The sequence below is a fragment of the Argopecten irradians genome, chromosome 6 (assembly GCF_041381155.1).
Source record: "Argopecten irradians isolate NY chromosome 6, Ai_NY, whole genome shotgun sequence".
NCBI lineage: Eukaryota > Metazoa > Mollusca > Bivalvia > Pectinida > Pectinidae > Argopecten > Argopecten irradians.
The window spans coordinates 33,927,429-33,941,120 of NC_091139.1; the positions used below are offsets into that span (position 1 = coordinate 33,927,429).

Genomic DNA, 13,692 nt, shown 5'->3' on the forward strand with positions numbered 1-13,692 from the left:
TATAAAGTTCAAAACTCCTAATCCACCGGCGCCATCTTTGCCCAACTGATGTCGGTTCGCCGTGAATGTCAAACGGTTTTACACCCATTAAATCATTGACCGCTTGTACATGAGCTATGATTTTTGTGTACCTGAGGTTTTTACACCTGTTTTCCTCGTCGCCACTGTAGATATTCTTCTCTACGGATAGAAATAACTATGACCAGGTGTCTTTCATGACCACATGCTTCTTTTATTAACACTGCGCATGTCAATACAACATATCACATCAACATCCGGTATAGGGAGAAATCGTTACTTAGATATTGAGTAATCATTATTTCAATTAGAATTACCAATTCAAGAACACTACATATATGTGTTGTTTACGTTTTATATGATTTAGTGTTCTGAATTTTTACCTTCCCTCGTAGTTTCAAAGACGACACCAGGTGTACATAAAAGAATTAACAGGTGATATAGCATATTTCATAGCCCTTTGGTTATCTTTTCACAAGTCATTTCGAGATGTCAGATCTGTTCATAGTATACAATTTAATTAATTAAGGGTGGTTATGAATATGCATGATTTGAAATCGCTGTCGCTTGAGAGTGTCATTTATTATCGGCACACGTCTTTTGTCGTCTGTGCACAAGAAACAGAAATATGTCAACGAGATTAACACCCGTCCAGTCAGATATAAGTTTATTGAAATTAATAAATCGTTTTAATACCTACAAAAATCATTATACCTATGCTATTTGATATAGAGGGTACTGAATACCTTGCATAGCGAAGTTGAGTACAGCTGTACCGACTGATTCAGATAAAAGTTTTCTTATGATTTGCGTATTTAAGTGAATAGTCGGGCAAAGGAAGGCTGAAGTCGGCAAAAATAGTGTTAATATATCCAGTATATATTTTTTATGAAAAAGAAACATGAAAATTTGCCTTCAGAATAGATCTGCATGCGAAAATTTATATATTTTTTTATATAGGAATCCTAAAACGTCCTCCGGCTGGCTATGTCCGTGTTGATATGTAACCGTGCTTTCAAACAGTTAGGCGAATTTATTTTTAGAACTGTGCTAAATTACATGCTTTCAATGGTCAAAATTGGACAACGTAAGCAGAACTTGATTATCGTTTTGATATGTAAGGCCTTTTGGAAGGAAAATGAACGTATCTAGACTTTTTTTCTTTGCCCCACTATTCACTGAATCATCTATATAATCTTAATTTGTTAGAGCAAAGGATGTGGATTATTCTGTGTTTTGTATTTTTCCACAATAGTTTCATTCATATTTGACATAATCTTACTATAAAATCAACGCGTAAAAAGGTGTGTCAATCTGCACTTAAATACTAATGCCAGTTAATGATTGTGTGGTATTTACAAGACAGTTTACTATTCCAATGCATTTCAGTTACCCATATCTAGTGAATCAGTTACCCACTGAAGAGATCATAACATGCATTCAGTTACCTTCCACATGGCACTATTTGCATGGCTATTTTCTTCTTTTATAGAGATTTATTGTTGAGCGCCACGCTTCAAAATTTAGTTATTTTATCTCATAAACACGTTATTGACAGCACGGTCAGCATTGCCGTACAAACATGTTAACTAAGGCATGCGAAATCTGACCTAAATCACCGTAACCAATTTTGTAGAGCGTAACTACAGTTCCCCACATCCGGTTGGGTACAGTGACCCTAATAAAACAAACAGTTATTGCCGCGGTTACTCATGGTAGGTTCATTGCAATATCACTTTTCAGAATTCTGACCTCCGACGATATTTGAAAAGATAGACATCCACAAGTACAGACAACCAAGTATGATGTTTGAATGTCCTTAAGAAATACGATTCTTTTCGTTTTCTATATCAATGATCTCATAGCCAGTTTGCTGACGACATCCTTATAAAAACGTTACAGGCAGGGGTACCTCAAGGTTCTGTTTTGGGCCCGTACCTATTGATTTTATGAATATATATAAATATATACTACAATTCGGTTGCTAAAGTTGCTGACGATACTTCCAATTGCATATTTGTAATTTTACCATAAATCTTTCATAATTGTAACGAAGATCAGGACAAATAACAGATATTCTGGTCGAAAAAATGATTATTCTCTTCAATCCAGATAAAATTGAATCTATTTTATTCTCACGAAGGCTTGGCAGAATTCTATTAATAATTTTCGCGCTGATTTGCATTTAAATAATTAATAGACAAAACAGTTATTATTCGCAATCATGAGGTTGAGTATTTATAACAGTCATGCACATCGGTCTGTCTAATCATATTAATCGCAAATAAAAAAAAACCTACGCATTCATAAAAATAGGTAATTATCCATTGCTTTTAATTCTTATAACATCTATTCAACTACGGAATATGCAGATGTAGGTATTGTCAAATTACATCGACAGAGGGTAAGGACTTTATCCAACGTGAGGCTATCCGCATTATAACTGGTCTGAGACGGGGTACAAGTCTATTTTGTAGAGAATCTGGTTCAATTCTACTCTCTAAGCATCGACATCTTCATTAAAGATGCTCCATCGCCGACAGAGCATAAATGATATTCATTATTTGAACAATAATTGGTGTATTATTGTGTGTATATATGTCTAGTTAACACTTTGTTTGTTTGTTTGATTAATTAACGTCCTATTAACAGCTATGGTCATGTAAGGACGGCCTCCCATGTATGCGGTGTGTTGCGTGTATGTTGTGCGAGGTGCGTGTTTTGGGAGACTGCGGTAAATTCATGTTATGTCTTCTTGTATAGTGGAACTATTGCCCTTTTTATAGTGCTATATCACTGAAGCATGCCTTCGAAGACACCAAGCAACACACCCCACCCGGTTACATTATACTGACAACGGGCGAACCAGTCGTCCCACTCCCCGTTTAAAATTATATAAAATAATTTATTTTGCCTTTGGTGCATGCGAAATCAGTACTTCATTCCATATAGGATATAGTGCCAGGGAATTTTTGGGGGATGCAATTAATTATTTTTCATATCTTTAACTTGAAGTAAAATAAGAAGCTCAAACTTTTCAATGTTGGTAATAGTGTAAAGTAAGTAACTTTTGTAACTGAAGAAAAATACTAAATCGTCTGCTCCTAACTTTGATAGTGAAAAAAATACCATTTGTCGGCGGTGGAGCATCTTTGATATACTTGTATCATGTTTAATAAGATCTATAATCTCTCTCGTGTCAGTGATTCTAATTTACCTTTTTTTCAATACGAATGATAACATTTATCCTCTATGTCATAATGGAATGTTATTTTTCTTGCCTGGTTCCCTCAGTGTCTTCTTCTATTCACTGACTAACTTTTTTAGGATATATTGATTTTCATATTTGTTTTAACACTTTGTACTATTAATTATAAGGCCAATGGAGGAAGAAAAGTAGATCTCAACTTTTGTCAGTTAATGAACAGCAAGTAATATAAACGCAGATTTTCTTTTTGAGATCGACCCACAATGCCACATACACAACTAAGGTCCAAGGGGAACCCCCATAATTATGCAAATTGAGAAAGATTCTTTATACACTTTCTGATAAATAGCGGTAGCATGAATGAATGACGGACGGACCACGAACGATAGGCGGTTTGAATAGCCCACCATCATCAGGTGATGAATTAAAAATTACTTATCTATTATCAATTCTGTAGGACGGCTTGAATGCTTAAACGTTCAGTAAACTACTCGCCTAGAGCAATATCTTTCTAGAACGAATACACGTACCCGGCCTACTATGCTTTCCGGCTACGACAGTAGCATCTGTATAGAAGTATTTTGAGCTACAATATCGCAGCTTTCTGGAATTTATTTACCAATGAAGTATTTATGTTGTGTGTATAGAACCTGTCTTTCTATCAGTGAGTAACACAGAATTGCCCACGACATAGTCTCCTTGATTTGCAGTGTGTTTTAGTAGGATGGAATTTAAAAGTATTTTTGTTAGCTTCAAAAGAAATTTTATTTCTTAAAAGAAGTAAAGGGTACAATGAAGTGCCCTCACACGGGAGGGGATCCATTCAACATAAAAAACGTTAATATTTAAATTAAAGATAAACATGGTAATTGTACTACATTACAAGGTTCAAACAGAACACTAATCACTTGGCCGTCTACATGTAGGTAAAGTCTTTTATGCAGTACTAGTTTATACCTTATTTTGCTGTATTTGATTCAACTCTCATAGTTTGTTTTGAAGTTGGTGATATATATTGATAAACAAATATTTACAATATACAACTACATCCGGTTGTAATGATCTAACGATGACTTGTTCATTTCACAGAAACTTTGATCTGGATATTATAGCGTTAATGAACGTAATCCAAAATGCACAATATTCGTTAGTTTTCTTGGCACTGTGTCATAATATAATCTAATTACATCATGTAAATGTATTTGTTTTCTTGGCGGCACGCTTATCAGAAATCTACAGTACTGTCCTATATTCACCCAGAATCTTAATTCTTCTCGGATTACTGAAATATAGAGAGAAAAAAAGACTTAATTATTTTTAACAACACCAATCAATCATAAATATTTTAAAAGTATATCAATTTGACCAGAATTAAATTCTTCATATGAGAATATACAAACATATCATTTATTATGGTACATATGTATGTATTTGTATGTAACTATACGGAAAAAACATCAATGACATTTTTTGTCAGTAAAATGTTTATGTAAGTGATAATCAACTAAATAAGTGGTAATACAGATTGTGTTTACATACTTCACTGGTTAGCTCGAAATCAAACGTTTAACCGACAGTGATCATCACATTGGTCAAATATGGCTGCCATGCTTGAAGTGAACAAAATTTGTTGGTCATTAAACAGCAGTTTGCTAAATAATCTGAATATCGTGATAATATAAAATTCACAATAATGAATCCGAGGAGGGAAAGAAAAGGAAAGAAAATCGAATTATATTATTCTATCATATCACATATATACGGGATAGCGTGTATATAGCTTACCTTCAATTCGAAATGCTATGATTTTATTTTGGCGTCCTTTTGACGGCGTGACCGATTTCTGGTAAAAAAAATGGTAACCTTATATGCATTCTATTAAAGGTTATATGCGTTGTTCTAAGACTCGTTTATATGTGGAAATAAAAGGAATCATATCCAAGGGTCACGAAATACAGTAAATCAGAGGGTTTTACAATATTATGTGATTCCGAGAATAAAATATTCCTTTTCCTTAATATCCACAAATCAAATACATTTTTTCACTCATACTTCAACGTTTTTATTGCGATTTCTCAAGAAAGGCGTGCCCGTCATTTGCATCGCTAACCATACAGTGTAGGGCAGCCATAGACGACTTGGGTGTATTAATTTTTCAACAAGTTATTAAATAAAAGGTTATATTAAATCCAAACAGTTTTATGGTATTTTGTATATTTTTCTTGAATTTCCTGTCATCCAGATCCAAAAGTATATCTAAATAATTGATAATTTATGTACTTACCTAAAGCAGCATGTGACCAAAATCACACAAGCAACAAAAATCAGAATGCAAATGACTATGAGTCCTAGATGTAATATCTCCCGGTCGGAACGATAGGCTGGTCTCGGGCAGCTACCTTCAGTCTCTGTAATATTTAATAATTTGGTCTTGCTTGTAACAAGCATTTTCATTGGCTTACAATTATGTTACCAGCTCATAACGTATAAACTGGCGTCGCCTTTTATAACGTCACATTTGATTGCCTGATACAGCAGCGCAATAATTTCAAAGGGGAAAAAGTCCATCAGTGAAAGTGGAATTATAGGTAAAGTATTAAATTATGCTTAAAATTGATAAAGTTATTTACTCTTATCAGCAACCACAGAGTAAAATATGTTATATTTTCATAACATAACATTTCTATTCAGGTCAATCCTTAAATAAAACAAAGTTCAACATAAATATTAAAAATGCACATTAGCTTGTCACAAGAGGATTTCTGTTATAATAATCCAGTTTATTTTCGTTGAGACATATTTTCGCGTTTTCATGTCCAACAACATTTTCATGACGATTTAACTCCCCGATTTACAGAAAAAATACCCTATTTTACTTGCTGTTGATTTATCTTCGCAAATTCTAATCGCCAGAAATACGCGAAAAAAATTCGCACAAGAAAATAAGTTGGGTTAGATATTGCACCTAGATCTGAATATTTAGTGAACGGTTACTCTTCCGGAACACTCTGTTGTATCTAAATGATTCCAAACAGCTGTTTATCTTAGCAATTTGAAGTTGAAGGTTACGATAATACTTACCCTTTGAAGCCAGGTTGATGTATACAGAGTCTGAGAACACGCCCGTCTGGACGGACGAGGAACTACGAATCTGTACCCCGTACGTCACAACGTGATCCAAACCATGTAAAACTACGATAGCGGGTTGATGTGGTTGTGTGGATACATTTAGACCTGGAACGTGAATGGTAACATTCAAGTTTTACAAGGGTGATACAAATTGTATTGGTCTATGAAAAATGTCGTATTGAGTTAAGTAATTTGCACCATTGTTGTTTTATAATTTAAGTTGGCGCTTATAAGTTGCTGTTCATGGGCCGTTAAACTAAAACAAAGTATGGGCGAACCCAATACAACCCTTATAACAAACTCTCTGACTTTATTAGCAGTCCATTTAAATGTTATTTCCACGCTTTGCAAAGCGACCCGCCAATCAGCCGTATCACGTCGGCTAAATGTTACGTCACATTCAACCATGACACCATTTTGTGAAGCTCTGCGCGGACACCTTAATACGGGCCCTGATATCAAATCTAATATTAGGTGGGTACATATAGCTACCCAATACAAAAAAACATGGCATATCCTTCTCAATCATTCGAAGTATCAGAGTTGAGATAATAGATAATATCAAAACATTAGTTGTGCGCTATTTTATCAACATATTTTGTGAAAACCATCACAATATTTACCTTTACAGTTTTTCTCTTCCGTGATTGCTTCCTCGTTTATCATACACCAACTGACTGTGTATGTGACAATGATCGGGGCATATTCCGAGCAGGTCACGTGATTCCAGGTCACCATCACGCTCGTGCGACTCTTTGGAGTGATCGTGATACCCGAGGGTGGGGGTGGTACTGCAATAAAACACGTGTTATGATGGCCAACGAGAGCAAGAGCGCCATATATGGAACAATAGCGTTACTATGGATACATATACGAGAAAGCATGAACCATGGGTACACATGAAGGAGAGTTACTTAAGGATTACGAGTCTAAGGCATTTAGTATAGCAAATCTACACTTAAAGTCATGTTACTTGATTAAAAACAAAACACATAGGTTATGCTAAAAATATACATTACCATAGAAAGTCGTATGATTTTACGGCATTACGGATATAAACATTTGGTACTTACGTTACCAAGGGTTCACATATAGAGCAACTTCATATCCAAAGTAAGGCAACGCCTGCAATTTTTTGTTTTTTTTTGTTTTTGTTTGATTAATTAACATCCTATTAACAGCTATGGTCATGTAAGGACGGCCTCCCATGTATTCATGTAGTGTCTTCTCGTATAGTGGAACTGTTGCCCTTTTTATAGTGCTATATCACTGTAGCATGCCTTCGAAGACACCAAGCAACACACCCCACCCGGTCACATTATACTGACAATGGGCGAACCATTCGTCCCACTCCATGTATGCTGAGTGCTAAGCAGGAGCAGAAACTACCACTTTAATAGACTTTGGTGTGTCTCGGCCAGGGGACAGAACCCAGAGCCTTCCTCACAGGGGCGAACGCTCAACTCAAGCGCCAAAAGTGAGGCGGTGCCAAGGGAGGCATTAGGAAAGATAAAATCAGTTAGGATGAAAAGAAAAGATAAGATCCTAAATTTAGTCGCCTTTTACGATCATGTAATAGGGGCAGCAGGTACAGTTCTTACGCCCTACCTGCAAGGCAGAACGCCTGCAAAATAAATTTTAACACGAAATACATGGAATACAAAATATACTGTACAGTGGTTACATTTTGCTGATGGTGAATTTTCGCAATATTCGCGTCTTTATTGAATTTCGCAAATTCTTAATTCTAGCGATATATTCAGAAGTTCATTGAAGTACCGGAGAACGATAGATCTACAGGAACAGGTGAATCGCGAGATTTAATTGTCGCGAATATGTCTCATGAAGTAAACCGCGAAACCTTGGTCCGCGAATATTTAAAGCGCTGTACAGTATTTGTCATGTGGACACATGGAAAGGTTTGTTTAATAAGTATATTTAAAGCGCTGTACAGTATTTGTTATGTGAACACACGAAAATGATTGTTTAATAAGTATAGGTTTACGCGATAACAAACCTGCATTTTTATGATAAACACAGCTGACTAGATCAAAACCACTGCCGATTGGTCCAAAGTTACGGGAGAGGCCGAACAGGTATTCCGTTTCTGTGTCTGGAACTGTCACTGTCGCGTGTCCAACCGACCCATCCATATCAACGGAGATCATTTCGCCCTACAACAAAAATAGTAGATTTGTACTTCCTGTGATTCAGCATCTCTCTCAACACCCCCCCCCCCCCAACTATCGATTTTGTTTGTTGAGTGGAACTTTCTTTTATAATTCGATAAACTGCCTCTAAGGCTCTGTATTCTGTATTCTGGCCGCGACACACCGTGGTCTACAAATATGGTAGATTCTGATCGCTTAGCGCTCAGTATAAAGGAATCAGACGACTGGTTTGTCCATTATCAGAATATTGTGGCCGGTACCATGTGCAGTCCGGTGCCTCAGTGAGATAGTGCTATAAAATTGGCAAAAGTCTCCACTATTACAAAGAGACACAATACGAAGATACCGCAGTCTCCCAAAATATACAGATATTTACACAAACACGTTGTAAAGGACGACAAAAGAAATTCAAAGTTTCCGCGTATTTTTTTTTCTTTATTAGAATTGAAAACAACAGAATCATATCCGACTGGCTACATGTAATACCTTGCAGTGGGTGTTGTTTCTTCGTTGACAATAGAAAACTGTATATCCTGTCTGAACGGCTAGGGAAGGTTCAGTCCACGTTAACTCGTATTGTCCATCCAATTCCTCGACACGAACAATTGGTAGAGCGGGACCTAGTGACATCATGGACAAAGATTAGAATAGTTAAAATATTACTTCTCTCGGATGTTAATCCATTTATTTAAAAGGTCGTTTTAAGTCCAAAAAAGTTATCCTTGTCTTGCAGTTCAAGAAGAACTGTAATTGAAAAAAAATTGCTGTCTTCCAATTGTACCTGTTGCACCTATTGCATGATGGGGAAAAGGTTTACTACATTAAGAATATTATTTTGTTCTTCTTCCTAACGTCTCCCTTGACACCATCTCACTTTTTGGCTTTCAGTTGACCGTGCTCGCCCCTGTATATAAAAGTAGTCATTCAAAACACGCACCGCACTTTTTACACATGCTACACACAACATACACGGAAGGTCGTCCTTAAATTACACTGGCTGTTAATAGGACATTAATTTAACCAAACAATCAAACTATCCCACTTTATGATTGGGAAGTAATACATGGAGTAGTGTCCAGTGCTGATAACAGCCTTCTGCAGATAACTGCTGGGATTCTGGAAGGAATCTAATCTACAGAATAAAATAATGGAACATCAAGAAGCGGAAGGTTTGGAAGACACCATTGCTTGACAGGAACATTACGTTCTGAATTAAATGGACTTATCTTATGTAATAGGTTATTTTGAGAGATTAATAAATGGATATTGAAATACCTTGTTTTGAAAACATTGGAATGCGCAAATAGGACCAAGTCTTTGAGAAACCTTTCTTTGTTGACGCTCTGATATTGACGTCATAAGCAGTCCCACACTTCAGTTTTATAGTTCCTGACAAGGAGGTGCCCGGGAAGTAAGTTGTCATAAGGTCGCTTGTCTTATTAATTATGTTTTCCGTTATTTTCATCTCTGATATCTCCACTTTGTAGGTTACAACGATCCCGCGCGCTTCTTTCCTTGATATTGCCTGCAAACACAGCGTGGTTTGTCACAAACTAATACCAACAAAGGGAAGTATCCCACTATACAAGATACCACAATGGGTATATATAACAGTCTCCCAAATTATGGATCTCGCACTGCATACACGCAAGACACCACACACGCAAGACACCATACATGCAAGACACCATACATACAAGACACCACACACGCAAGACACCATACATGCAAGAGACCGTCCTTAAAGGACTCTGGCTGTAGATCGTTTATATAATAAACCAAAACCAAACATCAATGAATGTGTTATTTAAAGATGCTCCATTGCCGACAGAGCATAAATGATATTCATTATTTGAACAATAATTGGTGTATTATCGTGTGTATATATGTCTAATTAACACACAAAAAATATATAAAATAATTTATTTTGCCTTTGGTGCATGCGCAATCAGTACTTCATTCCATATAGGATATAGTGCCAGGGAATTTTTTCGGGATGCAATTAATTATTTTTCATATCTTTAACTTGAAGTAAAATAAGAAGCTCAAACTTTTCAATGTTGGTAATAGTGTAAAGTAAGTAACTTTTGTAACTGAAGAAAAATACTAAATCGTCTGCTCCTAACTTTGATAGTGAAAAAATACCATTTGTCGGCGGTGGAGCATCTTTAAGGAATGATATTTATTGTTTGTTATTAACTGGTGTGTAAACTGCATTTTTTGTAAAGATATTTTAAATGACGCGCGTTAATCATGTTGAAATATCTGTACAAAAATGCATTTTACACACAAGTAGCGTTAATCATGTTGAAATATCTGTATAAAAAATGCAGTTTACACACCAGTAAACAACAAACAATAAAAATCGATCATTCATTATATTTATATTTCGACCGACCATTTCATTTAACTTAAGTGTTCAAATAAAATAATATTATGTTTTTTCAATGTTATACAATTGTTGGAACAGCCAGTCAATTGATGGAATCCTGGAACAGCTGACTTCAATTTGGCGGGGAAAATGTCAAATTCAGAAAGTACACAAAATATAGTTCCACATTAACTTTATCTTTTTTCATCCTATTTACACAATATTTGTTATTATTTTTTATTTGCTGATATATAATCTAAGATTTACATTACATTCAAACATGCAATATATTGAAGATTTTTCATACAGATACAATAGGTCTGAAATGTAAATATAATATGACTGAAGGCAAGGCCTTAAAGGGCGCAGCCAGATGTTTTAATATGAATCATGCACAGCATAGGAAGAGCGAAGCTCTACTTGTTTATTTTATTTTCTATTTCATGTAGAAGACATCATTTAGAAATAAAAGGACGCACTTTAAACTATAGAAGTATATGATGTAATAATTGTCTAGCATAAACTCAAAGAAATGAACTCAAAGACTCGGATTTCTCTGTGTCCATTCAAGGCCTGGAGTGCCGCGTATGCGAATCCTATGATTTCGCGCCATTTGCTAACGTTATGTGACGTTATGATTCCTTGTGCTCATCTTCGCCTTGGTGGATATTTTGACGGCATTCTAAAGCATTTAATTTTCAAAGTGTTATTATTATTATTTTAAAAAAAAATAATAAAAAATGATTGATTACTCCTGTTATGCATTTGCATTAGTTAAATATATATTTACTGAGGAGTACCGGAGCAACGCTCAACCTCCTCATATGTATGAAAAAATGGTGGCCGCAAACTGAAGCTGTCAGTGTGTAGGATTGAATTTTGAAGATTGTGTTTTTTCCTATCTTTCTGTGTATCTGTCACCATAGAAGTGCTTCGCACTTCGTACCCTTCGGCTTCGGGCACGAAAGGCTGCGCCCTTATAAATATAAAAGGTTCTTTATTAGGGACCATTTGACCTTCTTTTCTTTTTGCCCCACAAGGATAAAGGATCATATTGTCCTACAAATGTGGTACCTTTAATGATATCATAGATAATTGTTGATTTATTTAAATTTACTGTTCAATTATACCATTCCAACCATCTAGTACTATATACATTGACCCACCTTCCAGAACAAGGTGACGTCATGATAACCATTGGGGCCAGACAGACAACTGAACCTTTGCCGATGAAACGCCCCCGTATGCAATTTTGGAGCCGCAATTGGAACTGAAATCAAAGGGACTATTAGTGGAACGCTAAAACATTAAAAAAAATCATTTATCATTTGAAAGGTGATTAAAACATTTTTTCTTCGAGGATTTTGTTTTTAAATTCGACACATTAAGAAACATCACGTATTATCCGTATATAATTCAATTTTGCTTGTTACGAGCAATTTCATTGGCTTAAAATTTACTTTATCAGCCCATAAAGGAAAAAATACCATCGCCGTTTGTAACGTTGCTTCTGATTGGCTGAGATGACGGCGTACTGATTTCATAGACAAAAGAGTCCCAAAATTAATTTTGAATATCGAAGAGATTATCTTTAATAAATTGAATTATAAGGATTAACTTGAATATATTTTTTATGTTATAGAGATATAACACAAAAATCTGAGTGGTTTATTTAGAGTACACTCAGACTTTTGTGTTTAATCTCCATAACATAAAAATATATTCAAGTTAATCCTTAAATACTTTAGCTTTGCTTGTAACAAGCATTTTCATTGGCTTAAAAAATTACTTTATCGGCCAATGAAGGGAAAAAATGGCGTCCCCGTTTGTAAGGTCGCTTCTGATTGGCTGGATAACGGTGTAGTGATTTAATAGAAAAAGAGGCCCGAAATGAATTTCAAAAAAATAGCGATAGTACTTTCATCATAAACCGCTTCAAAGTCTATTCAATGTACACTCAGGTGTTTGTGTTACATCTCCATTACTTCAAAAATCTATTCCTAAATATTGCCCATTTTCACGTTGACATGGCAACCTAGTGCTTACTTTCCTCATCTGTTCTGGTCTCTATGGTAACGGGATCACTGTAGAAAGGTGACGTGGGTGTTCGCATGTCAACAGTACATGTATAAGGGGTGTCGGGGTCAAGGTCACATACCAGCACACTCTCGTTAGATCCAGCATGAATTACTTCCTGTATCACCAAGGTAAACAAAAGGAAACCGTATCGTTATCATTCTTTAAAACGACCCAGAATAACGTTATTTCAAAATCGTCAAATCCGAATTCGTTGCAATTACCATTAAAGTTAAGTACTATTTTTGTCAAGTAACTGGGTTATTTGTATTTCCCTATGCAGAGACAGTTGACCAGAAGTGGCTGAGTGCTATCCTTCCGTTAGCAGTGTTTTGGATCATATCCATACATTTCATTAACTGCATGCGTGAAGTCAGTATATGACGTTATTTGATGTTAACCTGCATTGTTAAGACAGTTGACGACCTAGAATATCTTGAATTTGGATTGACAAGATGCTAACCTTACCTTAAATTGACCGATGTTGGAGACGCATCGTGCTCGAACCTGTTTCGCTCTGTGAGGACTGTCACATGCAATGTCTTTACATCTCCACGTTAGACGTATACAGCTGCTATTGTCGGTGTACTCATAGCCTAGCGTCTCCACTTTGTTTGGCTTCACTGCAACCGTGAGGACTATACTATAATCCTGGTGGAGCGTGAGACAATATCAATATCTAGAGATAACTTCTCACGGGTCTAGCAGACTAACATAAT

At 35.8% G+C, this 13,692-nt stretch overlaps 1 protein-coding gene across 2 annotated transcripts in view; it reads right to left on the minus strand.

The window, feature by feature from the left end:
- Window positions 1-3,966: 3,966 nt before the first annotated feature.
- Window positions 3,967-13,692, minus strand: part of LOC138325692 (interleukin-6 receptor subunit beta-like) — an 84,628-nt gene continuing 74,902 nt past the window's right edge. Inside the window, exons 5-16 of one of the 2 annotated variants that reach the window (XR_011208816.1) lie at window positions 13,442-13,596; window positions 12,944-13,091; window positions 12,064-12,167; window positions 9,802-10,051; window positions 9,013-9,146; window positions 8,373-8,529; window positions 6,979-7,146; window positions 6,308-6,460; window positions 5,511-5,634; window positions 5,012-5,069; window positions 4,766-4,836; window positions 3,967-4,508 (exon numbers count right to left, since the gene is read on the minus strand). Coding sequence is in view for 1 of the 2 variants with exons in the window: in XM_069271520.1 (XP_069127621.1) it covers window positions 5,027-5,069; window positions 5,511-5,634; window positions 6,308-6,460; window positions 6,979-7,146; window positions 8,373-8,529; window positions 9,013-9,146; window positions 9,802-10,051; window positions 12,064-12,167; window positions 12,944-13,091; window positions 13,442-13,596 (1,436 nt within the window). In the remaining variant the exon portion in view is untranslated. The remainder of the gene's footprint in view (window positions 4,509-4,765; window positions 4,837-5,011; window positions 5,070-5,510; window positions 5,635-6,307; window positions 6,461-6,978; window positions 7,147-8,372; window positions 8,530-9,012; window positions 9,147-9,801; window positions 10,052-12,063; window positions 12,168-12,943; window positions 13,092-13,441; window positions 13,597-13,692) is intronic. The other variant, XM_069271520.1, reaches the window with a different exon arrangement.